We start from the raw sequence: 26,938 nt of genomic DNA on the forward strand, positions 1-26,938 counted from the left end.
GTTTTTGGGCGTGGCCTAGTGGCCCGTGGGCGTAGCCTAGCGGTTGGTTGGCGTGGTCTATTGACCATGGGCGTGGTGTCGTGGTTAGTGGGCGCAAACTAGTGACCGGAGGGCGTGGTCTAGTGGTTGCTGGGCGTGACCTAGTGACCGATGGGCGTTGTCTATTTGTTGGCAGGCGTGGCCTAGTGGCCGGTGGGCGTGGCCTGGTGGTACATAAGGATCCACCCACACCCGCCCCTCTCGTCATATCTGGCAGCACATCAACCATGCCGGTAGCAAAGAAGCCAGGTGAGCATGGTAGGGTCACTGGTGGTGGGGTCATGGGGTCATGGGGTCATCGGCTGGTGACGTCGCCGAGTTAACTGCCAAACAAACTGTCCATTTGTTTTTTTGTGAGGCGGTGATGATGATGTGATGATGTGGTGAGGTGATGAGGTGATGTGTGATGAGGTGATGATGTGATGATGTGGTGAGGTGATGTGTGATGAGGTGATAATGTGTGATGAGGTGATGATCATGTGATGAGGTGATGATGTGTGATGAGGTGATGATGTGTGTGATGAGGTGATGATGTGTGATGAGGTGATGATGTGTGTGATGTGTGTGATGAGGTGGTGATGTGTGATGAGGTGATGATGTGTGATGAGGTGATGATGTGATGAGGTGATGATGATGTCTGTGATGAGGTGATGAAGTGATGAGGTGATGATGTGTGTGATGAGGTGATGATGTGTGTGATGAGGTGATGTGTGATGATGATGTGTGTGATGAGGTGATGTGTGATGATGTGTGTGATGAGGTGATGAGGTGATGATGATGTGTGTGATGAGGTGATGATGTGTGATGAGATGATGATGTGCGTGATGAGGTGATGATGTGTGATGAGGTGATGATGTGTGTGATGAGGTGATGATGTGTGATGATGATGTGTGTGATGAGGTGATGATGAGGTGATGATGTGTGATGAGGTGATGATGATGTGTGTGATGAGGTGATGATGTGTGTGATGAGGTGATGTGTGATGATGATGTGTGTGATGAGGTGATGATGTGATGAGGTGATGATGATGTGTGTGATGAGGTGATGATGTGTGATGAGGTGATGATGATGTGTGTGATGAGGTGATGATCATGTGATGAGGTGATGATGTGTGATGAGGTCATGATGTGTGTGATGAGGTGATGATGTGTGATGAGGTGATGATGTGATGAGGTGATGTGTGATGAGGTGATGATGTGTCAAGTTTGATGTGTAATGAGGTGATGATGTGTAATGAGGTGATGATGTGTGTGATGAGGTGATGATGTGATGATGATGTGTGTGATGAGGTGGTGTGTGATGAGGTGATGATGTGTCAAGGTGATGTGTAATGAGGTGATGATGTGTAATGAGGTGATGACGTGATGAGGTGATGTGTAATGAGGTGATGATGATGTGATGAGGTGATGATGTGATGAGGTGATGATGTGTAATGAGGTAATGATGTGATGATGATGTGATGAGGTGATGATGATGTAATGAGGTGATGATCATGTGATGAGGTGATGATGATGTGATGAGGTGATGATGTGATGAGGTGATGATGATGTGATGAGGTGATGATGATGTAATGAGGTGATGATCATGTGATGAGGTGATGATGATGTGATGAGGTGATGATGATGTAATGAGGTGATGATCATGTGATGAGGTGATGATGTGTGGTGAGGTGATGATGTTTGTGATGAGGTGATGATGTGTGATGAGGTGATGTGTGATGATGTGTGTGATGAGGTGATGTGTGATGAGGTGATGATGATGAGTCAAGGCGATGTGTAATGAGGTGATGATGATGTATGAGGTGATGATGATGTGATGAGGTGATGATGATGTCAAGGCGATGTGTGATGAGGTGATGATGATGTGTCTGATGAGGTGATGAGGTGATGATCATGTGATGAGGTGATGATGTGTGATGAGGTGATGATGTGTGTGATGAGGTGATGTGTGATGAGGTGATGATGTGTGATGAGGTGATGTGTGATGAGGTAATGATGATGTCTGTGATGAGGTGATGATGTGTGTGATGAGGTGATGATGTGTGTGATGAGGTGATGTGTGATGATGTGTGTGATGAGGTGATGTGTGATGAGGTGATGATGGTGAGTCAAGGCGATGTGTAATGAGGTGATGATGATGTGATGAGGTGATGATGTGATGAGGTGATGATGATGTGATGAGGTGATGATGATGTGATGAGGTGATGATCATTTGATGAGGCGATGATGTGTAATGAGGTGATGATGCGTAATGAGGTGATGAGGTGATGATGTGTGATGAGGTGATGAGTGGGTGGGTGAGTGGGTGAGTGGTTGAGTGAATGGGTGAGTGAGTTAATGAATGTGTGTTAATGTGTGTGTGAGTGAGTTAATGAGTGTGAGTTTATATGTGTGTGAGTGTGTGAGTTAATGAGTGTGAGTTTATATGTGTGTGAGTGTGTGAGTTAATGAGTGTGCGTTTATATGTGTGTGAGTGTGTCAATGAGTGTGTGTTTATGTGTGTGTGTGAGTGTGTGAGTTAATGAGTGTGGGTTTATGTGTGTGTGTGTGTGAGTTAATGAGTGTGTGTTTATGTGTGTGTGTGTGAGTTAATGAGTGTTTGTTAATGTGTGTGAGTGTGTGTGTGAGTTAATGAGTGTGTGTTTATGTGTGTGTGTGTGAGTTAATGAGTGTGTGTCTATGTGTGTGAGTGTGTGTGAGTTAATGAGTGTGTGTTTATGTGTGTGAGTGTGTGTGAGTTAATGAGTGTGAGTTAATGTGTGTGTGAGTGTGTGTGAGTTAATGAGTGTGTGTTTATGTGTGTGTGTGAGTTAATGAGTGTGTGTTTATGTGTGTGAGTGTGAGTTAATGATTGTGTGTTTATGTGTGTGTGTGTGAGTTAATTAGTGTTTGTTTATGTGTGAGTGAATGTGAGTTAATGATTGTGTGTTTATGTGTGTGAGTTAATGAGTGTGTGTTTATGTGTGTGTGTGAGTTAATGATTGTGTGTTTATGTGTGTGAGTTAATGAGTGTGTGTTTATGTGTGAGTGAGTGTGAGTTAATGATTGTGTGTTTATGTGTGTGAGTTAATGAGTGTGTGTTTATGTGTGTGAGTGTGTGTGACAGTGTGTGTGAGTTAAACAACCCCCTACCTCCTCGCGGTGCCGGACGGGCAACTTTGTCGTGGACAGTGCTGTGGGGGGATGGCCAATTCCGATTGGCTCCTCCCCTCATGGAGTCTGTGTCCACCACAGTGGCTAAACGGGGGCTCTGGACGGGTTCGAGGGGCTGGTAACTCCTCCACCTTCAATTAATTACCACTAAACCACGAGTTAAACTGAAATATGTAACTAATAAGCTTGTGCCGGAGGCCCCGGGGGGCCAGGCGTCTATGACGTCTCCTGGCCAAACCCCAATTGGCGGAGCCAGGAGATTGAATCTCTACCCTCGGGGCTCCTCCAGAAACAACAAAAAGCCACTACGGGTGGCCACGTGGAATGTTCGAACGCTCACTGCGGAGGAGAGGCTGCCACTCCTCTGTCGGGAGCTGGACCGGTACCGCCTGGATCTCTGTGGCATTCAGGAGGTCGGGTGGACCGGTTCTGGCTCCTGCCACCATAAGGGGTGGACAGTCCTCTACTCGGGGCAGCAGACTGCCAAACAACAGGGTGTGGCTCTTCTTTTAAACAAAAGAATGAAGGGGGCGTGGGAGCGTGGCGGTGAGGTGTGGGAAGCTGTAAGCCCCAGGCTACTTTGGGCTCGCCTTCCCATCAACCGGAGGCGAGGAGTGGTGGTCGTGGTTACTTATGCCCCCACCGAAGACGAACATCGGTGGAGGGATGCAGGCAAAGCCGATGAGTCAGATGCCTTCCATGACCTCCTGTCACAGGTGATGGCTAAAGTGGCCCCTCGGGATAGAGTCATCATGTTGGGTGACTTCACTGCCCGAGTTGGTCATGATACTGGCACCTGGTCTGGAGTGATTTGAGGGCATGGGCTAGATCAACTCAATAAACAACGGTAGGAGGCTGCTAGATTTTTGTGCAGCCCATGGGCTTGTAATTACCAACATGCTGTTCCGGCATCGGCGCATCCACACAACATCATGGATGCATGTCGGGTCCAAGCAAGAACATCTGCTGGACTACATAGTGACTGGTCTCAGTTATCTGATGAAAGTTGCAAGCAAGAATTTTATCATCGCTTGCGGCTGGGATTGGCATCGTCCCCGACTCCTCCTGATGTCGAGGGTAAATGGGCGAGATTTAGGACTGTGACTCATGCAGCTGCAATGGCTGCTTTGGGTACGCGGTCCAGACCTCCCCAGAGACCCTAGCTGACAGAGGAGGTGGTCAGGATGGTTGAGAAAAAGCGACAGGCCCACTGTCATCGTCTACAGAATGTCACGTCAGAGAATGAGGAGGCTTACCGCAGCCTTCGCTCGGAGGTTCGGAGAGCCGTGAGGCGTTGCAAGGATGGGTGGTGGTCGCGGGTTGCTGAGGAGATGGAGTCTGCCTCAGTGGCCCGCGATCACAAATCTCTATTTAACTCCATCAAAAAAGTAACCAGCAGCGCCACACCTATTACCATCAGGGGAAAAAACGGTGATCCAATCTCCGACCCCCAGGAACAGGTTTGCAGATTTGCTGAGCATTTCTGTGAGGTCCTGGGGGAGGGAAAATCCCTCAGCCAGGAAAACATCGTGGCACAAAGTGAAGATGACACTGCTGAGCCTGCGGTGCCTTAAATATTGGAAGAAGTCACCCCCTGTGAGTGGCTGGCTGAGGTGCCATCTGTTGAGGAAGTACTGAAGGCGATCCGGAGTCTGAGACCAGGAAAGGCAGCGTGCAGAGATGATCTCCCAAGCGAAATGCTGAGGGAGGGTAGCGTTTGTGCACAGACTGCCCTATATGACATCATAACAACAGTCTAGACCACTGACGGGTTCCGCAGGATTGGAAGGATGCGCTGGTGGTCCCCCTCTTTAAGAAGGGGGACCGCACAGACTGTAACAACTACAGGGGCATCTCACTCCTCAGTGTGCCGGGAAAGGTCCTGGCAAGGATTATTCAACATCGCCTTGCCAGGCACGCTGAGGAGAGGCTTGCGGAGCCCCAATGCGGTTTCAGGAAAGGGCGGTCCTGCACAGATGCCATTATTTTCTGTCCGTCTGCTACAGCAGAGGTGTAGGGAATTCCAGCAAGACCTACATCTCTGCTTTATTGACCTGGTCAAGGCCTATGATACCATCAGTAGGTCTGGGCTCTGGGTTCTTCGTGCTTTTGGAGTACCTGACCCTCTGCTCATGATCATTAAGGACCTTCATCATGCTGAGCGGGCCTGGGTAAAACTACGTGGCCGGGAGTCAGAGCCATTCCCTGTACACCTTGGGGTGCGACAGGGATGTCCTCTGGCTCCCACATTATTTAACATCTATTTTGACCACGTAGTTCGTGAAGCCTTCAATAGCTGTACCGGGGGAATCTCCATATGGTACAGATATAATGGGAGGCTGATCGATGCCCGAGTGCGGTCAAGGGATGGCTCCCTATTGCTCAACCACGTTATGTATGCCGATGATTTGGTAATAGCTGCTCATTCAGAGGAGGAGTTGGAGACGCTGCTGCTGAGACTAGAGCGTGCCACTAAGAGATGGGGCCTTACCATCAGCCCCACCAAAACTAAGCACCTGCCTGGGTATTTTGTACCATCGGACACTCAACCCCCACAACTCCCAATCGGTGATGGGGCAGTTGTGGAGAGAGTGGAGAGTTTCCCATACCTGGGCAGTGTGCTTATGACCGGCTCCAGTTTAACAGCAGAGGTCTCACTCCAAATCAGTCGAGCGGCAATATCTTTTCATCGGTTGCGTAACGCTGTGTGGAAGCTACCTGGTCTGTCGCTCCGCACTAAGCTTCAGGTCTTCTCAGCCACGGTCATTCCCTCCCTTCTCTACGCTTGCGAAACGTGGACTTCCCCTAATGGAACATCTTTGCCGATCAGAAACATTTAGGCTGGCCTGCCTACGATCCATCCTGGGTTTAACCAGGCTGGATTGTGCGAGGAGCTCACAAATCCTTGAAAGACCTGGGCACGGTCTCATCGGTGAGCTCCTCCGGCAGGCAAGGCTGCGTTGGCTGGGTCATGTAGCCCGCATGCCCAGCCACCGCATGCCGAAACAGCTTTTGTTCGGCCGGATCGAGGGGGCTAAACGGGTGCGGCACGGGCTAGAGAAGAGATGGAGTGATGTGGTACAGGAGGACGTGGAGCTGAGTGGACTTGCCAATGACTGGTACCAGCGGTGTGAAGATTGGCCTCTGTGGAGGAGGCTCGTGAAGGACGCTACTGGGCAGTTGGAGGCAGTCGCCCTCCAACAACAACGGAGGGCGGAGGAGCGACGCTCACAACAACGAGCGGAGCGCCGGGTGTCTAAAGCACAGCAGGTTGGCACAGTAGGGGGCACAGGTGGTGCATCAGCCAGTCATCTCAGTCAGTCGACCCGTGGCACCTGGGTCTGCCCCGTGACCTCCTGCCAGCGGGCGTTCGACACTTCACGTGGCCTCAGGGTGCACATAGCCTGGCACAAGGGTCGTGGTGACGTCACCGCCACTTAGTGGCGAATGGCGGTTGTTGTTACTGTGTGTGAGTTAATGAGCGTGTGTTTATGTGTGTGTGAGTGTTTTTAGTGAGTCAATGAGTGTGTGTTTATGTGTGTGTGTGTTTTTTAGTGAGTTAATGAGTGTGTGTTTATGTGTGTGCGTGTGAGTTAATGAGTGTGTGTTTATGTGTGTGTGTGTTTCAGCTGGCGACTGAACGATGTGTTTATGGGGTGTGGGTGAGTGAGTTAATGAGTGTGTGTTTATGTGTGTGGGTGAGTGTGTGTGTGAGTCAATGAGTGTGTTTATATGTGTGTGAGTTAATGAGTGTGTGTTTATGTGTGTGTGTATGAGTTAACGAGTGTGTGTTTATGTGTGTGGGTGAGTGTGTGTGTGTGAGTCAATGAGTGTGTTTATATGTGTGTGTGTGAGTCAATGAGTGTGTGTTTACGCGTGTGTGTGTTTCAGCTGGCGACTGAACGATGTGTTTATGGGCTGTGGTGACGAAGTGTACGGTGATGAACGTGCTGGATGTGTTTATTGAGCGTGAGCGGGAGGTCGCAAGGACTTTTAATAGAAGAATCGTCCCATCAGCTGTCCATACGCGTCTCGTAATGCGCCAACCCCACAGTGTCCCCAAGTGTCCCCTCTACCGCTGAGATTCACCGTCTCCCTGGCGTCAGCCTGTAGTCACCCATCAGGTGAGAGTAGTCACCCATCAGGTGAGAGTAGTGACCCCCAGTGAGATTCACCGTCTCCCTAGCGTTAGCCTGTAGTCACCCATCAGGTGAGAGTAGTCACCCATCAGGGGAGAGTAGTCACCCATATCAGGTGAGAGTAGTCACCCCCAGTGAGATTCACCGTCTCCCTAGCGTCAGCCTGTAGTCACCCATCAGGTGAGAGTAGTCACCCATCAGGTGAGAGTAGTCACCCATCAGGTGAGAGTAGTCACCCATCAGGGGACAGTAGTCACCCATCAGCTGAGAGTAGTCGCCCATCAGGTAAGAGTAGTCACCCATCAGGTGAGAGTAGTCACCCCCAGTGAGATTCACCGTCTCCCTGGCGTCAGCCTGTAGTCACCCATCAGGTGAGAGTAGTCACCCATCAGGGGAGAGTAGTCACCCATCAGGTGAGAGTAGTCACCCCTGGCGTCAGCCTGTAGTCACCCATCAGGTGAGAGTAGTCACCCACATCAGGTGAGAGTAGTCACCCACAGTGACATCCTATAGTCACCCATCAGGTGAGAGTAGTCACCCATCAGGTGAGAGTAGTCACCCCTGGCGTCATCCTGTAGTCACCCATCAGGTGAGAGTAGTCACCCATCAGGTGAGAGTAGTCACCCATCAGGTGAGAGTAGTCACCCACAGTGACATCCTATAGTCACCCATCAGGTGAGAGTAGTCACCCATCAGGTGAGAGTAGTCACCCCTGGCGTCAGCCTGTAGTCACCCATCAGGTGAGAGTAGTCACCCATCAGGTGAGAGTAGTCACCCCCAGTGACATCCTATAGTCACCCATCAGGTGAGAGTAGTCACCCATCAGGTGAGAGTAGTCACCCATCAGGTGAGAGTAGTCACCCCCAGTGAGAGTAGTCACCCATCAGGTGAGAGTAGTCACCCCCAGTGACATCCTATAGTCACCCATCAGGTGAGAGTAGTCACCCATCAGGTGAGAGTAGTCACCCCTAGCGTCATCCTCTAGTCACCCATCAGGTGAGTGTAGTCACCCATCAGGTGAGAGTAGTCACCCCTAGCGTCAACCTGCAGTCACCAATCAGGTGATAGTAGTCACCCATCAGGTGAGAGTAGTCACCCATCAGGTGAGAGTAGTCACCCCCAGTGAGAGTAGTCACCCATCAGGTGAGAGTAGTCACCCATCAGGGGAGAGTAGTCACCCATCAGGTGAGAGTAGTCACCCCTGGCGTCAGCCTGTAGTCACCCATCAGGTGAGAGTAGTCACCCATCAGGGGACAGTAGTCACACATCAGGGGAGAGTAGTCACCCATCAGGGGAGAGTAGTCACCCATCAGGTGAGAGTAGTCACCCATCAGGTGAGAGTAGTCACCCCTGGCGTCAGCCTGTAGTCACACATCAGGGGAGAGTAGTCACCCATCAGGGGAGAGTAGTCACCCATCAGGTGAGAGTAGTCATCCCCAGTGAGAGTAGTCACCCCCATCAGGTGAGAGTAGTCACCCATCAGGTGAGAGTAGTCACCCATCAGGTGAGAGTAGTCACCCCTGGCGTCAGCCTGTAGTCACCCATCAGGTGAGAGTAGTCACCCATCAGGTGAGAGTAGTCACCCATCAGGTGAGAGTAGTCACCCATCAGGTGAGAGTAGTCACACCCAGTGAGAGTAGTCACCCATCAGGTGAGTGTAGTCACCCATCAGGTGAGAGTAGTCACCCCTAGCGTCAGCCTGTAGTCACCCATCAGGTGAGAGTAGTCACCCATCAGGTGAGAGTAGTCACCCCCAGTGACATCCTATAGTCACCCATCAGGTGAGAGTAGTCACCCATCAGGTGAGAGTAGTCACCCATCAGGTGAGAGTAGTCACCCCCAGTGAGAGTAGTCACCCCCAGTGACATCCTATAGTCACCCATCAGGTGAGAGTAGTCACCCATCAGGTGAGAGTAGTCACCCCTAGCGTCAGCCTGTAGTCACCCATCAGGTGAGAGTAGTCACCCATCAGGTGAGAGTAGTCACCCATCAGGTGAGAGTAGTCACCCATCAGGTGAGAGTAGTCACCCCCAGTGAGAGTAGTCACCCCCAGTGACATCCTATAGTCACCCCCAGTGAGAGTAGTCACCCATCAGGTGAGAGTAGTCACCCCTAGCGTCATCCTCTAGTCACCCATCAGGTGAGAGTAGTCACCCATCAGGTGAGAGTAGTCACCCATCAGGTGAGAGTAGTCACCCCCAGTGAGAGTAGTCACCCATCAGGTGAGAGTAGTGACCCCTAGCGTCATCCTGTAGTCACCCCCAGTGAGAGTAGTCACCCATCAGGTGAGAGTAGTCACCCATCAGCTGAGAGTAGTCGCCCATCAGGTGAGAGTAGTCACCCTTCAGGTGAGAGTAGTCACCCACAGTGAGATTCACCGTGTCCCTAGCGTCAGCCTGTAGTCACCCATCAGGTGAGAGTAGTCACCCATCAGGTGAGAGTAGTCATCCATCAGGTGAGAGTAGTCACCCATCAGGGGAGAGTAGTCACCCATCAGGTGAGAGTAGTCATCCATCAGGTGAGAGTAGTCACCCCCAGTGAGAGTAGTCACCCACATCAGGTGAGAGTAGTCACCCATCAGGTGAGAGTAGTCACCCATCAGGTGAGAGTAGTCACCCCTGGCGTCAGCCTGTAGTCACCCATCAGGTGAGAGTAGTCACCCCTGGCGTCAGCCTGTAGTCACCCATCAGGTGAGAGTAGTCACCCATCAGGTGAGAGTAGTCACCCATCAGGTGAGAGTAGTCACCCCTGGCGTCAGCCTGTAGTCACCCATCAGGTGAGAGTAGTCACCCATCAGGGGAGAGTAGTCACCCCCATCAGGTGAGAGTAGTCACCCATCAGGGGAGAGTAGTCACCCCTAGCGTCAGCCTGTAGTCACCCATCAGGTGAGAGTAGTCACCCATCAGGTGAGAGTAGTCACCCATCAGGTGAGAGTAGTCACCCATCAGGTGAGAGTAGTCACCCCTAGCGTCAGCCTGTAGTCACCCATCAGGTGAGAGTAGTCACCCATCAGGTGAGAGTAGTCACCCATCAGGGGAGAGTAGTCACCCATCAGGTGAGAGTAGTCACCCATCAGGTGAGAGTAGTCACCCATCAGGTGAGAGTAGCCTGTAGTCACCCATCAGGTGAGAGTAGTCACCCCCAGTGAGAGTAGTCACCCATCAGGTGAGAGTAGTCACCCACAGTGACATCCTATAGTCACCCATCAGGTGAGAGTAGTCACCCATCAGGTAAGAGTAGTCACCCAACAGGTGAGAGTAGTCACCCCCAGTGACATCCTATAGTCACCCATCAGGTGAGAGTAGTCACCCATCAGGTGAGAGTAGTCACCCATCAGGTGAGAGTAGTCACCCCCAGTGACATCCTATAGTCACCCATCAGGTGAGAGTAGTCACCCATCAGGGGAGAGTAGTCACCCATCAGGTGAGAGTAGTCACCCATCAGGTGAGAGTAGTCACCCATCAGGTGAGAGTAGTCACCCCTAGCGTCATCCTATAGTCACTCATCAGGTGAGAGTAGTCACCCATCAGGTGAGAGTAGTCACCCCTAGCGTCAGCCTGTAGTCACCCATCAGGTGAGAGTAGTCACCCATCAGGTGAGAGTAGTCACCCATCAGCTGAGAGTAGTCACCCATCAGCTGAGAGTAGTCACCCCCGGTCAGATTCTCGTTCCTCATTCAATCACGGTCCGTGCGAGTTACAGGACAAGTTTGTTGAAGGATGTGGTAAGTGACACTGACGGAGCCCTGCCAAACGAAATGGGTCATTGGTAAGGTGACCCCCCACACACACACCACCCCCCCTCCCCCACAGCCCCCCCTACAGCCCCCCCCAACCATAAGATCATTAATTATAACATCCGCGAGATGTCTAAGGGAGGAGGATGCATTGCACGCGACCCCGGGCGGCCAGTCGCTAGCAGCACTGACTGGAGGTGGGAGGGCGTTAGTGGTTGGGTGGGGTGGGTGCGTGAGTGGGTAGGTGAGTGGGTGAGTGAGTTTGTGGGTGAGTGGGTGGGTGAGTGGGTGGGTGGTTAAGTCAGTGAGTGGTTGGTGAGTGGGTGAGTGGGTGGGTGAGCGGGTGAGTTGGTAGGTGGTTAAGTCAGTGAGTGGTTGGTGAGTGGGTGAGTGGGTGGGTGGGTGAGTGGGTGGGTCAGCGGGTGAGTTGGTGGGTGGTTAAGTCAGTGAGTGGGTGAGTGGGTTGGTGGGTGAGTGGGTGGGTGGGTGAGCGGGTGAGTTGGTGGGTGGTTAAGTCAGTGAGTGGTTGGTGAGTGGGTGAGTGGGTGGGTGGGTGAGTGGGTGGGTGAGCGGGTGAGTTGGTGGGTGGTTAAGTCAGTGAGTGGTTGGTGAGTGGGTGAGTGGGTGGGTGGGTGAGTGGGTGGGTGAGCGGGTGAGTTGGTGGTGGTTAAGTCAGTGAGTGGTTGGTGAGTGGGTGAGTGGGTGGGTGGGTGAGTGGGTGGGTGAGCGGGTGAGTTGGTGGGTGGTTAAGTCAGTGAGTGGTTGGTGAGTGGGTGAGTGGGTGGGTGAGTGGGTGGGTGAGCGGGTGAGTTGGTGGGTGGTTTAGTCAGTGAGTGGTTGGTGAGTGGGTGAGTGGGTGGGTGAGTGGGTGGGCGGGCGAGTGGGTGGGTGGTTAAGTCCGTGAGTGGTGGGTGAGTGAGTGGGTGGGTGGGTGAACGGACGAGTGGGTGGGTGAGTGGGTGGTGTAGCGGGTGAGTTGGTGGGTGGTTGAGTCAGTGAGTGGTTGGTGAGTGGGTGAGTGGGTGGGTGAGAGGGTGGGTGGGTGAGCGGGCGAGTTGGTGGGTGAGTGGATGGGTGAGTGGGTGATTTGGTGGGTGGTTAAGTCAGTGAGTGGATGGGTGAGCGTGTGGGTGAGCGTGTGGCTCGGTGTGTGGGTGAGTGCGTGGCTGGGTGGAGGAGGAGGGGTGGATGGAGGAACGGGTCACGGTATCCTAGGTTAGTTGACTCCGAGACAGATTTAGGTGTCTCCACGTGTCTCCACGTGTCTCAGCGTGTCTCCGCTCAAGACAAGCTGCGCGCGGAATGATTGTGGGGCACGCGTGTGCCTTGTGTGAGTGAGGAGCGGTGGTGTCCAAACCCTCGACACCCCCCGCCCCCCCTAGGTCGACTCAGCCACAAATGATCAAGCAGGCGCGATGCTGTGAGAGTTTGTGGGTGCGGGTGTCGGTGCTGGGTCTCAGCACTTGTCCCAGCAGGCCGCGCGTGCTACCCAGGGGAGCTTTGTCTTTGCGTGAGAGAGAGAGAGATTGTATGTCAGAAGGCACCCCCAAAGGAATAAAAATAATTATGACACACACAGACACAGATACATACAAAGGCAAAGATCCCCCGTGTAGCCTTAACACTCACTCACTCACCCACACACCCACCCACTCACCCACCCATTCACTCACCCACTCATTCATCCTGCACCCACTCACTCACCCACCCACCCACTCACCCACTCACCCACCCACTTACCCACTCACCCACCCACTTACCCACTCACCCAAGCACTCACTCACCCACTCATTCATCCTGCACCCACTCACTCACCCACCCACCCACCCACTCACCCACTCACCCACCCACTTACCCACTCACCCACCCACTTACCCACTCACCCACCCACTCACTCACCCACTCATTCATCCTGCACCCACTCACTCACTCACCCACCCACCTACTTACCCACTCACCCACCCACTTACCCACTCACCCACCCACTCACTCATCCACTCATTCATCCTGCACCCACTCACTCACTCACCCACTCACTCACTCACCCACACACCCACCCACTTACCCACTCACCCACCCACTCACTCACCCACTCATTCATCCTGCACCCACTCACTCACTCACCCACCCACCCACTCACCCACACACCCACCCACTTACCCACTAACCCACCCACTCACTCACCGACTCATTCATCCTGCACCCACTCACGCACTCACCCACTCACCCACCCACTCACCCACTCACTCAACAACAACCGCCATTCGCCACTAAGTGGCGGTGACGTCACCACGACGCTTGTGCCAGGACATGTGTACCTTGAGGCCACGTGGAGTGTCGAATGCCCGCTGGCAGGAGGTCACGGGGCAGACCCAGGTGCCACGGGTCGACTGACTGAGATGACTGGCTGATGCACCACCTGTGCCCCCTACTGTGCCAACCTGCTGTGCTTTAGCCACCCGGCGCTCCGCTCGTTGTTGTGAGCGTCGCTCCTCCGCCCTCCGTTGTTGTTGGAGGGCGACTACCTCCAACTGCCCAGCAGCGTTCTTCACGAGCCTCCTCCACAGAGGCTGATATTGACACAGCTGGTACCAGTCAATCGCAAGTCCACTCAGCTCCACGTCCTCCTGTACCACATCACTCCATCTCTTCTCTAGCCCGTGCCGCGCCCGTTTAGCCCCCTCGATCTGGACGAACAAAAGCTGTTTCGGCATGCGGTGGCTGGGCATGCGGGCTACATAACCCAGCCATCGCAGCCTTGCCCGCTGGAGGAGCTCACCGATGGGACCTTGCCCAGATCTTTCAAGGATTTGTGAGCTCCTCACACAATCCAGTCTGGTTAAACCCAGGATGGATCGTAGGCAGGCCAGCCTAAATGTTTCTAACCGGCGAAGATGTTCTATTAGAGGGATCCACGTTTCACAAGCGTAGAGAAGGGAAGGAATGACCGTGGCCGAGAAGACCTGAAGCTTAGTGCGGAGCGACAGACCAGGTAGCTTCCACACAGTGTTACGCAACCGATGAAAAGATATTGCCGCTCGACTGATTCGGAGCGAGACCTCTGCTGTTAAACTGGAGCCGGTCATAAGCACACTGCCCAGGTATGGGAAACTCTCCACTCTCTCCACAACTGCCCCATCACCGATTGGGAGTTGTGGGGGTAGAGTGTCCGATGGTACAAAATACCCAGGCAGGTGTTTAGTTTTGGTGGGGCTGATGGTAAGGCCCCATCTCTTAGTGGCACGCTCCAGTCTCAGCAGCAGCATCTCCAACTCCTCCTCTGAATGAGCAGCTAATACCAAATCATCGGCATACATAACGTGGTTGAGCAATAGGGAGTCATCCCTTGACCGCACCCGGGCATCGATCAGCCTCCCATTATATCTGTACCAAATGGAGATTCCGCCGGTACAGCTATTGAAGGCTTCAGGAACTACGTGGTCAAAATTTATGTTAAATAATGTGGGAGCCAGAGGACATCCCTGTCGCACCCCAAGGTGTACAGGGAACGGCTCTGACTCCCGGCCACGTAGTTTTACCCGGCCCACTCACCATCATGAAGGTTCTTAATGATCGTGAGCAGGGGGTCAGGGACTCCAAAAGCACGAAGATCAACCCAGAGCCCAGGCCTACTGATGGTATCATAGGCCTTGACCAGGTCAATAAAGCAGAGATGTAGGTCTTGTTGGAATTCCCTACACCTCTGCTGTAGCAGACGGACAGAAAATATGGCATCTGTGCAGGACAGCCCTTTCCTGAAACCGCATTGGGGCTCCGCAAGCCTCTCCTCAGCGTGCCTGGCAAGGCGATGTTGAATAATCCTTGCCAGGACCTTTCCCGGCACACTGAGGAGTGAGATGCCCCTGTAGTTGTTACAGTCTGTGCGGTCCCCTTTCTTAAAGAGGGGGACCACCAGGGCATCCTTCCAATCCTCCGGAACCCGTCCAGTGGTCCAGACTGTTGTTATGATGTAATATAGGGCAGTTTGTGCACCAATGCCACCCTCCCTCAGCATTTCGCTTGGGAGATCATCTCTGCCCGGTGCCTTTCCTGGTCTCAGACTCCGGATTGCCTTCAGTACTTCCTCAACAGATGGCACCTCAGCCAGCCACTAACAGGGGGTGACTTCTTCCAATATTTGAGGCACCGCAGCCTCAGCAGGGTCATCTCCACTTTGTGCCAGGATGTTTTTCTGGCTGAAGGGTTTCCCCTCCCCCAGGACCTCACAGAAATGCTCAGCAAATCTGCAAACCTGTTTCTGGGGGTCGGAGATTGGATCACCGTTTTTTCCCCTAATGATGGTAATAGGTGTGGTGCTGCAGGTTACTTTTTTGATGGAGTTAAATAGAGATTTGTGATCGCGGGCCACTGAGGCAGACTCCATCTCCTCAGCAACCCGCGACCACCACCCATCCTTGCAGCGCCTCACGGCTCTCAGAACCTCCGACCGAAGGCTGCGGTAAGCCTCCTCATTCTCTGACGTGGGATTCTGTAGCCGATGACAGTGGGCCTGTCGCTTTTTCTCAACCATCCTGAACAACTCCTCTGTCATCCAGGGTGTCTGGGGAGGTCTGGACCGCGTATCCAAAGCAGCCATTGCAGCTGCATGAGTCACAGTCCTAAACCTCGCCCATTTACCCTCGACATCAGGAGGAGTCGGGGACGATGCCAATCCCAGCCGCAAGCGATGATGAAATTCTCAGCTAACTGAGACCAGGCCACTTTAGGTTGGAATGGGGTCCTGGGTGTACACCCACCACCGGAGTGGAAGAATGGCAGATGCATCTTACAGATGACTAATCGATGGTCAGAGGGCAGATCAGCTCCACGGTAGGTCCTGGTGTCAAGGACATGAGCTCGCATCCGCTGGTCCGTCACTATGTAGTCCAGCAGATGTTCTTGCTTGGATCCAGCATGCATCCATGATGTTGTGTGGATGCGCCGATGCCGGAACAGCGTGTTGGTAATTACAAGCCCATGGGCTGCACACAAATCTAGCAGCCTCCTACCGTTGTTATTGAGCTGATCTGGCCCATCACTCCTGACCAGGTGCCAGCATCATGACCAACTCGGGCATTGAAGTCACCCAACATGATGACTCTATCCCGAGGGGCCACTTTAGCCAGCACCTGTGACAGGAGGTCATAGAAGGCATCTGACTCATCGGACTTGCCTGCATCCCTCCACGGATGTTCGCCTTCGGTGGGGACATAAGTAACCACGACCACCACTCCTCGCCTCCGATTGATGGGAAGGCGAGCCCAAAGTAGCCTGGGGCTTACAGCTTCCCACACCTCACCGCCACGTTCCCACGCCCCCTTCATTCTTTTGTTCAAAAGAAGAGCCACTCCCTGTTGTTTGGCCGTCTGCTGCCCCGAGTAGAGGACTGTCCACCCCTCATGGTGGCAGGAGCCAGAACCGGTCCACCGGACCTCCTGAATGCCACAGAGATCCAGGCAGTACCGGTCCAGCTCCCGACAGAGGAGTGGCAGCCTCTCCTCCACAGTGAGTGTTCGAACATTCCACGTGGCCATCCATAGTGGTTTTTCGTTGTTTCTGGAGGAGCCCCGAGGTGTGTGTGTGTGTGATAGTGTAGCGGTTAGCGCGCTGCGCTATGAACCTGGCGACCCGGGTTCGATTCCTGCTCACGGCCAACACCAGTGACGATTATCTGAACCGGTCCCGGGCCTCCCCTAGGTCGACTCAGCCTCAAATGGGTACCTGGTGCGGTGTGTAAACATCGTCACTAGGGAGACAAAGGCGGTCGGGCGTGGTGCTGGCCACCCACCCCCTCGTGTACCGTTCCGGCCTTCATAGGTGCTCGCTAACAGCACTTGCCCCTACAGTCTCTTAAGGCTATACGGGGGATCTTTAGCTTTTGTGTCTGTGTGTGTCTCTGTGTCTGAGTGTGTGTGTGTCTGTGTGTGTGTCTGTGTGTGTGTGTCTGTTCGTGTGTGTCTGTGTGTGTGTGTGTCTGTTCGTGTGTGTGTCTCTGTGTCTAAGTGTGTGTATGTGTGTCTGTCTGTGTGTCTGAGTGGGGAGCGGTGGGTGTAGTGGTTAGCGCTACGCTGCGCTATGAACCCGGCGACCCAGTTTCGATTCCCGCTCACGGCCAACACCAGTGACGATTATCTGAACCGGTCCCGGGCATCCCCTAGGTCGACTCAGCCTCAAATGAGTACCTGGGGCGGTGTGTAGTAAACATCGCCACTAGGGAGACAAAGGCGGTCGGGCGTGGTGCTGGCCACCCACCCCCTCGTGTGCCACAGTGTCATAGGTGGTGCTCGCTAACAGCACTTGCCCCTACAGCCTGTTAAGGCTACACGGGGGATCTTTGATCTTTGTGTGTGTGAGTGACGCACCCACGTGCTCATTAATCTTCTTGTCTCTGGGATGATCCCCTGGGTTAAATAAAGAACCACGACATCTGTGGAACGCTCTCACGCACTCACTCTCTCAATCACTCACTCTCTCACTCACTCTCTCACTCACCCCCCCACTCTCTCACTCACTCACCCACTCACTCACTCTCTCACTCACCCACTCTCTCACTCTCTCACTCACTCTCTCACCCACTCACTCGCAGACTCACTCACTCACCCACTCTCTCACTCACTCACTCTCTCACTCACGCACTCACTCACCCACTCTCTCACTCACTCACCCACTCACTCACTCTCTCACTCACTCTCTCACCCACACACTCGCAGACTCACTCACCCACTCACTCACTCTCTCACTTACTCTCTCACCCACTCACTCTCTCACTCACCCTCTCACTCACTCACTCACTCTCTCTCTCACTCACTCTCTCACTCACTCACTCTCTCACTCACCCTCTCACTCACTCACTCACCCACTCACTCACAGACTCACTCACTCTCTCACTCACTCTCTCACTCACTCACTCTCTCACTCACCCTCTCACTCACTCACTCACTCTCTCACTCACTCTCTCACTCACTCACTCTCTCACTCACCCTCTCACTCATTCACTCTCTCACCCACTCACTCGCAGACTCACTCACTCTCTCACTCACTCACCCACCCTCTCACTCACTCACCCACTCACTCACTCTCTCACTCACTGACTCACTCACTCACTCTCTCACTCACTCACTCTCTCACCCACTCACCCTCTCACCCACTCTCTCACTCACTCACTCTCTCACCCACTCACTCACTCTCTCACTCACCCACTCTCTCACTCTCTCACTCACCCAATCACTCTCTCACCCACTCAATCACTCACTCACTCACGGACTCACTCACTCTCTCACTCACTCACTCTCTCACTCACTCACCCACTCACTCACTGACTCACCCACTCTCTCACTCACTCACCCACTCAGTCGCTCTCTCACTCACTCTCTCACTCACTCACCCACTCTCTCACTCACTCACCCACTCACTCACCCACTCACTCACTGACTCACTCTCTCACCCACTCACTCACTCTCTCACTCACTCTCTCACTCTCTCACTCACCCACTCTCTCACTCACTCTCTCACTCACTCACTCTCTCACCCACTCACTCTCTCCCTCACTCTCTCACTCACTCTCTCACTCACTCACTCTCTCACTCATCCACTCACTCACTCTCTCACCCACTCACTCTCTCACTCTCTCACTCACCCACTCTCTCACTCACTCTCTCACTCACTCACTCTCTCACCCACTCACTCTCTCACTCACTCACCCACTCACTCACTCTCTCACTCACTCACTCACCCACTCACTCTCTCACTCAATCTCTCACTCACTCTCTCACCCACTCACTCGCAGACTCACTCACTCTCTCACTCACTCACCCACTCACTCACTCACTCACCCACTCACTCACTCACTCACTCTCTCACTCACTCACTGACTCACTCACTCACTCTCTCACTCTCTCACTCACTCTCTCACTCACTCTCTCACTCACTCACTCTCTCACTCATCCACTCACTCACTCTCTCACCCACTCACTCGCAGACTCACTCACTCTCTCACTCACTCACCCACTCACTCACTCACTCACCCACTCACTCACTCACTCACTCTCTCACTCACTCACTGACTCACTCACTCACCCACTCACTCTCTCCCTCACTCTCTCACTCACTCTCTCACTCACTCACTCTCTCACTCATCCACTCACTCACTCTCTCACCCACTCACTCTCTCACTCTCTCACTCACCCACTCTCTCACTCACTCTCTCACTCACTCACTCTCTCACCCACTCACTCTCTCACTCACTCACCCACTCACTCACTCTCTCACTCACTCACTCACCCACTCACTCTCTCACTCAATCTCTCACTCACTCTCTCACCCACTCACTCGCAGACTCACTCACTCTCTCACTCACTCACCCACTCACTCACTCACTCACCCACTCACTCACTCACTCACTCTCTCACTCACTCACTGACTCACTCACTCACTCTCTCACTCTCTCACTCACTCTCTCACTCACTCTCTCACTCACTCACCCACTCACTCGCTCTCTCACTCACTCACTCTCTCACTCTCTCACTAACTCTCTCACTCACTCTCTCACTCACTCTCTCACTCACTCACTCACTCGCTCTCTCACTCACTCTCTCACTCACTCACTGACTCACTCACTCACTGACTCACCCACTCACCCTCTCACTCACCCTCTCACTCACTCACTCTCTCACTCAATCACTCTCTCCCTCTCTCTCTCACCCACTCACTCACTCTCTCACTCACCCACTCACTCACTCTCTCACTCACTCACTCTCCCTCTCAATCACTCTCTCCCTCACTCTCTCACCCACTCACTCACTCACTCTCTCACTCACCCTCTCACTCACTCACTCACCCACTCACTCACTCTCTCTCAATCACTCTCTCCCTCTCTCTCACTCACTCTCTCACCCACTCACCCGCTCACTCTCTCGCTCACTCACTCTCTCACTCTCTCACTCACTCACTCTCTCACTCACTCACTCTCTCACTCACTCACTCACCCACTCACTCTCTCACTCTCTCACTCACTCTCTCACCCACTCACTCGCAGACTCACTCACTCTCTCACTCACTCACCCACTCACTCACTCACTCACCCACTCACTCACTCACTCTCTCACTCACTCGCTCTCTCACCCACTCACTCACTCACTTTCTCACCCACTCTCTCACTCACTCACCCACTCACTCACCTCTCACTCACTCACCCACTCACTCTCTCACTCACTCTCTCACTCACTCTCTCACCCACTCACTCGCAGACGCTCTCACTCTCTCACTCACCCACTCACTCTCTCACTCTCTCACTCACTCACCCACTCACTCTCTCACTCACTCTCTCAACAACAACAACAACAACCGCCATTCGCCACTAAGTGGCGGTGACGTCACCACGACGCTTGTGCCAGGCTATGTGCACCCTGAGGCCACGTGAAGTGTCGAACGCCCGCTGGCAGGAGGTCACGGGGCAGACCCAGGTGCCACGGGTCGACTGACTGAGATGACTGGCTGATGCACCACCTGTGCCCCCTACTGTGCCAACCTGCTGTGCTTTAGCCACCCGGCGCTCCGCTCGCTGTTGTGAGCGTCGCTCCTCCGCCCTCCGTTGTTGTTGGAGGGCGACTGCCTCCAACTGCCCAGTAGCATCCTTCACGAGCCTCCTCCACAGAGGCCGATCTTGACACCGCTGGTACCAGTCATCGGCAAGTCCACTCAGCTCCACGTCCTCCTGTATCACATCACTCCATCTCTTCTCTAGCCCGTGCCGCGCCCGCTTAGCCCCCTCAATCCGGCCAAACAAAAGCTGTTTCGGCATGCGGTGGCTGGGCATGCGGGCTACATGGCCCAGCCATCGCAGCCTTGCCTGCCGGAGGAGCTCACCGATGGGACCCTGCCCAGATCTTTCAAGGATTTGTGAGCTCCTCACACAATCCAGTCTGGTTAAACCCAGGATGGATCGTAGGCAGGCCAGCCTAAATGTTTCTAACCGGCGAAGATGTTCCATTAGGGGGGTCCACGTTTCGCAAGCGTAGAGAAGGGAGGGAATGACCGTGGCCGAGAAGACCTGAAGCTTAGTGCGGAGCGACAGACCAGGTAGCTTCCACACAGCGTTACGCAACCGATGAAAAGATATTGCCGCTCGACTGATTCGGAGTGAGACCTCTGCTGTTAAACTGGAGCCAGTCGTAAGCACACTGCCCAGGTATGGGAAACTCTCCACTCTCTCCACAACTGCCCCATCACCGATTGGGAGTTGTGGGGGTGGAGTGTCCGATGGTACAAAATACCCAGGCAGGTGTTTAGTTTTGGTGGGGCTGATGGTAAGGCCCCACCTCTTAGTGGCACGCTCCAGTCTCAGCAGCAGCGTCTCCAACTCCTCCTCTGACTGAGCAGCTATTACCAAGTCATCAGCATACATAACGTGGTTGAGCAATAGGGAGCCATCCCTTGACCGCACCCGGGCATCGATTAGCCTCCCATTATATCTGTACCATATGGAGATTCCCCCAGTACAGCTATTGAAGGCTTCACGAACTACGTGGTCAAAATAGATGTTAAATAATGTGGGAGCCAGAGGACATCCCTGTCGCACCCCAAGGTGTACAGGGAATGGCTCTGACTCCCGGCCACGTAGTTTTACCCGGGCCCGCTCACCATCATGAAGGTCCTTAATGATCGTGAGCAGAGGGTCAGGTACTCCAAAAGCACGAAGAACGACCCAGAGCCCAGGCCTACTGATGGTATCATAGGCCTTGACCAGGTCAATAAAGCAGAGATGTAGGTCTTGTTGGAATTCCCTACACCTCTGCTGTAGCAGACGGACAGAAAATATGGCATCTGTGCAGGACCGCCCTTTCCTGAAACCGCATTGGGGCTCCGCAAGCCTCTCCTCAGCGTGCCTTCCAATCCTGCGGAACCCGTCCAGTGGTCCAGACTGTTGTTATGATGTCATATAGGGCAGTCTGTGCACAAACGCCACCCTCCCTCAGCATTTCGCTTGGGAGATCATCTCTGCCCGCTGCCTTTCCTGGTCTCAGACTCCGGATCGCCTTCAATACTTCCTCAGCAGATGGCACCTCAGCCAGCCACTCACAGGGGGTGACTTCATCCAATATTTGAGGCACCGCAGCCTCAGCAGGGTCATCCTCACTTTGTGCCACGATGTTTTCCTGGCTGAGGGATTTTCCCTCCCCCAGGACCTCACAGAAATGCTCAGCGAATCTGCGAACCTGTTCCTGGGGGTCGGAAATTGGATCACCGTTTTTTCCCCTAATGATGGTAATAGGTGTGGCGCTGCAGGTTACTTTTTTGATGGAGTTAAATAGAGATTTGTGATCACGGGCCACTGAGGCAGACTCCAACTCCTCAGCAACCCGCGACCACCACCCATCCTTGCAGCGCCTCACGGCTCTCCGAACCTCCGAGCGAAGGCTGCGGTAAGCCTCCTCATTCTCTGACGTGGGATTCTGTAGCCGATGACAGTGGGCCTGTCGCTTTTTCTCAACCATCCTGAACAACTCCTCTGTCATCCAGGGTGTCTGGGGAGGTCTGGACCGCGTACCCAAAGCAGCCATTGCAGCTGCATGAGTCACAGTCCTAAACCTCGCCCATATACCCTCGACATCAGGAGGAGTCGGGGACGATGCCAATCCCAGCCGCAAGCGATGATGAAATTCTCGCTTGCAACTTTCATCAGATAACTGAGACCAGGCCACTTTAGGTTGGAATGGGGTCCTGGGTGTGCACCCACCACCGGAGTGGAAGAATGGCAGGCGCATCTTACAGATGACTAGTCGATGGTCAGAGGGCAGATCAGCTCCACGGTAGGTCTTGGTGTCAAGGACATGGGCTCGCATTCGCTGGTCCGTCACTACGTAGTCCAGCAGATGTTCTTGCTTGGACCCGGCATGCATCCATGATGTTGTGTGGATGCGCCGATGCCGGAACAGCGTGCTGGTAATTACAAGCCCATGGGCTGCACAAAAATCTAGCAGCCTCCTACCGTTGTTATTGAGCTGATCTGGCCCATGCCCTCCAATCACTCCAGACCAGGTGCCAGTATCATGACCAACTCGGGCATTGAAGTCACCCAAGATGATGACTCTATCCCGAGGGGCCACTTTAGCCAGCACCTGTGACAGGAGGTCATAGAAGGCATCTGACTCATCGGCTTTGCCTGCATCCCTCCACGGATGTTCATCTTCGGTGGGGGCATAAGTAACCACGACCACCATTCCTCGCCTCCGGTTGATGGGAAGGCGAGCCCAAAGTAGCCTGGGGCTTACAGCTTCCCACACCTCACCGCCACGCTCCCACGCCCCCTTCATTCTTTTGTTCAAAAGAAGACCCACACCCTGTTGTTTGGCAGTCTGCTGCCCCGAGTAGAGGACTGTCCACCCCTCATGGTGGCAGGAGCCAGAGCCGGTCCACCGGACCTCCTGAATGCCGCATAGATCCAGGCAGTACCGGTCCAGCTCCCGACAGAGGAGTGGCAGCCTCTCCTCTGCAGTGAGCTTTCGAACATTCCACGTGGCCACCCGTAGTGGCTTTTAGTTGTTTCTGGAGTAGCCCCGAGGGTAGGTATTCAATCTCCTGGATCCGCCAATTGGGGTTTGGCCAGGAGACGTCATAGACGCCTGGCCCCCCGGGGCCTCCGGCACAAGCTTAGTTGTTACATATTTCAGTTTAATTCGTGGTTTCGTAGTAATTAATTGAAGGTGGAGGGGTTACCAGCCCCTCGCACCCATCCAGAGCCCCCGTTTAGCCCCTGTGGTGGACACATATGCCATGAGGGGAGGAGCCAATCAAAATTGGATCTCCCCCCACAGCGCTGTCCACGACAGAGTTGCCTGTCCGGCACCGCGAGGAGGTAGGGGGTTGTTTTGCCGGACACTGAGTGAGTCACGGCCAACACTCACTCTCTCACTCACTCTCTCACCCACTCACTCGCAGACTCACTCACTCTCTCACTCCCTCACTCACTCTCTCACTCACTCTGTCACTCTCTCACTCACTCACTTTCTCACTCACTCACTCACCCACTCACCCAATCACCCACCCACTCACCCACTCACCCACCCACTCACTCACTCACTCACCCTCTCACTCTCTCTCTCACTCTCTCACCCACTCACTCACTCCTACCCCCCGTGTCTCCATCCCCCCCCCCCGTGTCTCCCACCCCCCCCCCCGTGTCTCCACCTCACCTCACCGTGTCTCTCCGTGTCCCCCCGTGTCTCCCTCCCCCCCCCCGTGTCTCCCTCCCTCCCCCCCCTGTCTCCACCTCACCTCACCGTGTCTCCCCCCCCCCGTGTCCCCCCCCGTGTCTCCCTCCCCCCCCCCACCCCCCCAGTGTCTCCGCTGTCTCAGTCTCCGCAGAATGTCTCCGTGCCCCTGGGACATCAAGCGGAGTTCAGTGCGGAGACAACGCGCGTGGGGACACGTGTCTCCTGGAGACACGGGGACAAGGAGATCCGGAGTGGAGACAGAGTCTCCATCAAGGTGGGAGCACGCTGCTACTGACGCACTGTCGCTTGCCTGCTGATGATGATGATGATGTTGCTGATGATGATTATGATGATGATGTTGATGATGATGGTGATGATGGTGATGATGTTGGTGATGTTGTTGCTGATGATGATGTTGTTGATGATGGTGATGATGTTGTTGATGTTGATTATGATGATGGTGTTGATGATGATGTTGATGAGGTTGATGTTGATGATGTTGATGATGTTGATGCTGATGATGTTGATGATGGTGATGTTGATGATGTTGATGGTGTTGATGTTGATGATGTTGATGATGTTGATGATGTTGTTGATGTTGATGATGATGTTGGTGATGATTATGATGTTGTTGATTATGATGTTGATGTTGTTGATTATGATGCTGTTGATGTTGTTGTTGTGATGATGTTGATGATGTTGATGATGATGTTGATGACGTTGATGATGTTGTTGATGATGATGTTGATGATGTTGATGATGATGTTGATGACGTTGATGATGTTGTTGATGATGATGTTGATGATGTTGATGATGAGGATGTTGTTGATGAGGATGTTGTTGATGATGATGATGTTGCTGCTGATGATGATGATGTTGATGATGTTGTTGATGATGGTGATGATGTTGTTGATATTGTTGATGTTGATGATGATGATGCTGATGATGATGCTGATGTTGGTGATGTTGGTGATGATGATGATGATGTTGATGATGATGATGATGTTGCTGATGATGATGATGATGTTGATGATGTTGATGATGATGTTGATGATGTTGTTGATGATGATGTTGATGATGTTGATGATGATGATGATGCTGATGATGGTGATGATGATGTTGATTATGATGATGGTGTTGATGATGATGTTGATGAGGTTGATGTTGATGATGTTGATGATGATGATGGTGATGATGGTGATGATGCTACTGATGATGGTTATGATGATGATGTTGATGTTGTTGATGATGTTGCTGATGATGATGATGTTGATGATGTTGATTATGATGATGTTGATGATGTTGATGATATTGATGATGATGTTAATGATGATGATGTTGATGATGTTGATGATGTTGATGTAGATGTTGATGATGTTGATGATGATGATGTTGCTGACGATGATGATGTTGATGATGTTGTTGATTATGATGATGTTGATGATGTTGCTGATGTTGTTAGTGATGATGTTGATGATGTTGATGATGATGTTGTTGATGATGATGATGTTGTTGATGATGATGATGATGATGTTGCTGATGATGACGTTGATGATGTTGATGATGTTGTTGATGATGATGATGTTGATGACGTTGATGATGTTGTTGATGATGATGTTGATGATGTTGATGATGATGTTGATGACGTTGATGATGTTGTTGATGATGATGTTGATGATGTTGATGATGAGGATGTTGTTGATGAGGATGTTGTTGATGATGATGATGTTGCTGCTGATGATGATGATGATGTTGATGATGTTGTTGATGATGGTGATGATGTTGTTGATATTGTTGATGTTGATGATGATGATGCTGATGATGATGCTGATGTTGGTGATGTTGGTGATGATGATGATGATGATGTTGATGATGATGATGTTGCTGATGATGATGATGTTGATGATGTTGATGATGATGTTGTTGATGATGATGTTGATGATGTTGATGATGATGATGATGCTGATGATGGTGATGATGATGTTGATTATGATGATGATGTTGATGAGGTTGATGTTGATGATGTTGATGATGATGATGGTGATGATGGTGATGATGCTACTGATGATGGTTATGATGATGATGTTGATGTTGTTGATGATGTTGCTGATGATGATGATGTTGATGATGTTGATTATGATGATGTTGATGATGTTGATGTTGATGATATTGATGATGATGTTAATGATGATGATGTTGATGATGTTGATGATGTTGATGTAGATGTTGATGATGTTGATGATGATGATGTTGCTGACGATGATGATGTTGATGATGTTGTTGATTATGATGATGTTGATGATGTTGCTGATGTTGTTAGTGATGATGTTGATGATGTTGATGATGATGTTGTTGATGATGATGATGTTGTTGATGATGATGATGTTGCTGATGATGACGTTGATGATGTTGATGATGTTGTTGATGATGATGATGATGTTGATGATGTTGATGATGATGTTGATGATGATGATGTTGATTATGTTGTTGATGATGATGTTGATGATGATGATGTTGTTGATGATGATGATGTTGTTGATTATGATGATGTTGATGATGTTGATGTTGCTGATGATTATGATTTTGTTGATTATGATGATGTTGATGATGTTTCTGATGATGATGTTGATGATGTTGATGTTGATGATGTTGATGTTGATG

The 26,938-nt window shown here is 52.3% G+C and overlaps 1 protein-coding gene across 8 annotated transcripts in view; it reads left to right on the plus strand.

Moving 5' to 3' along the window:
• Nucleotides 1–217: 217 nt before the first annotated feature.
• Nucleotides 218–26,938, plus strand: part of LOC116958713 (myosin-binding protein C, cardiac-type-like) — a 141,048-nt gene continuing 114,327 nt past the window's right edge. For 7 of the 8 annotated variants that reach the window (XM_032981440.2, XM_076058857.1, XM_032981442.2 and 4 more), the window contains exons 1-2: nt 252–297; nt 24,403–24,551. In XM_032981440.2, the coding sequence (XP_032837331.1) occupies nt 267–297; nt 24,403–24,551 (180 nt within the window). In that variant the 5' untranslated portion in view covers nt 252–266. Of the gene's footprint in view, nt 298–24,402; nt 24,552–26,938 lie in introns of all 8 variants that reach the window. The other variant, XM_032981443.2, reaches the window with a different exon arrangement.

This window comes from Petromyzon marinus, assembly GCF_048934315.1.
Source record: "Petromyzon marinus isolate PM22_M1 ecotype Great Lakes invasive population chromosome 80 unlocalized genomic scaffold, UKy_Petmar_22M1.pri1.0 chr80_unloc.1, whole genome shotgun sequence".
NCBI lineage: Eukaryota > Metazoa > Chordata > Hyperoartia > Petromyzontiformes > Petromyzontidae > Petromyzon > Petromyzon marinus.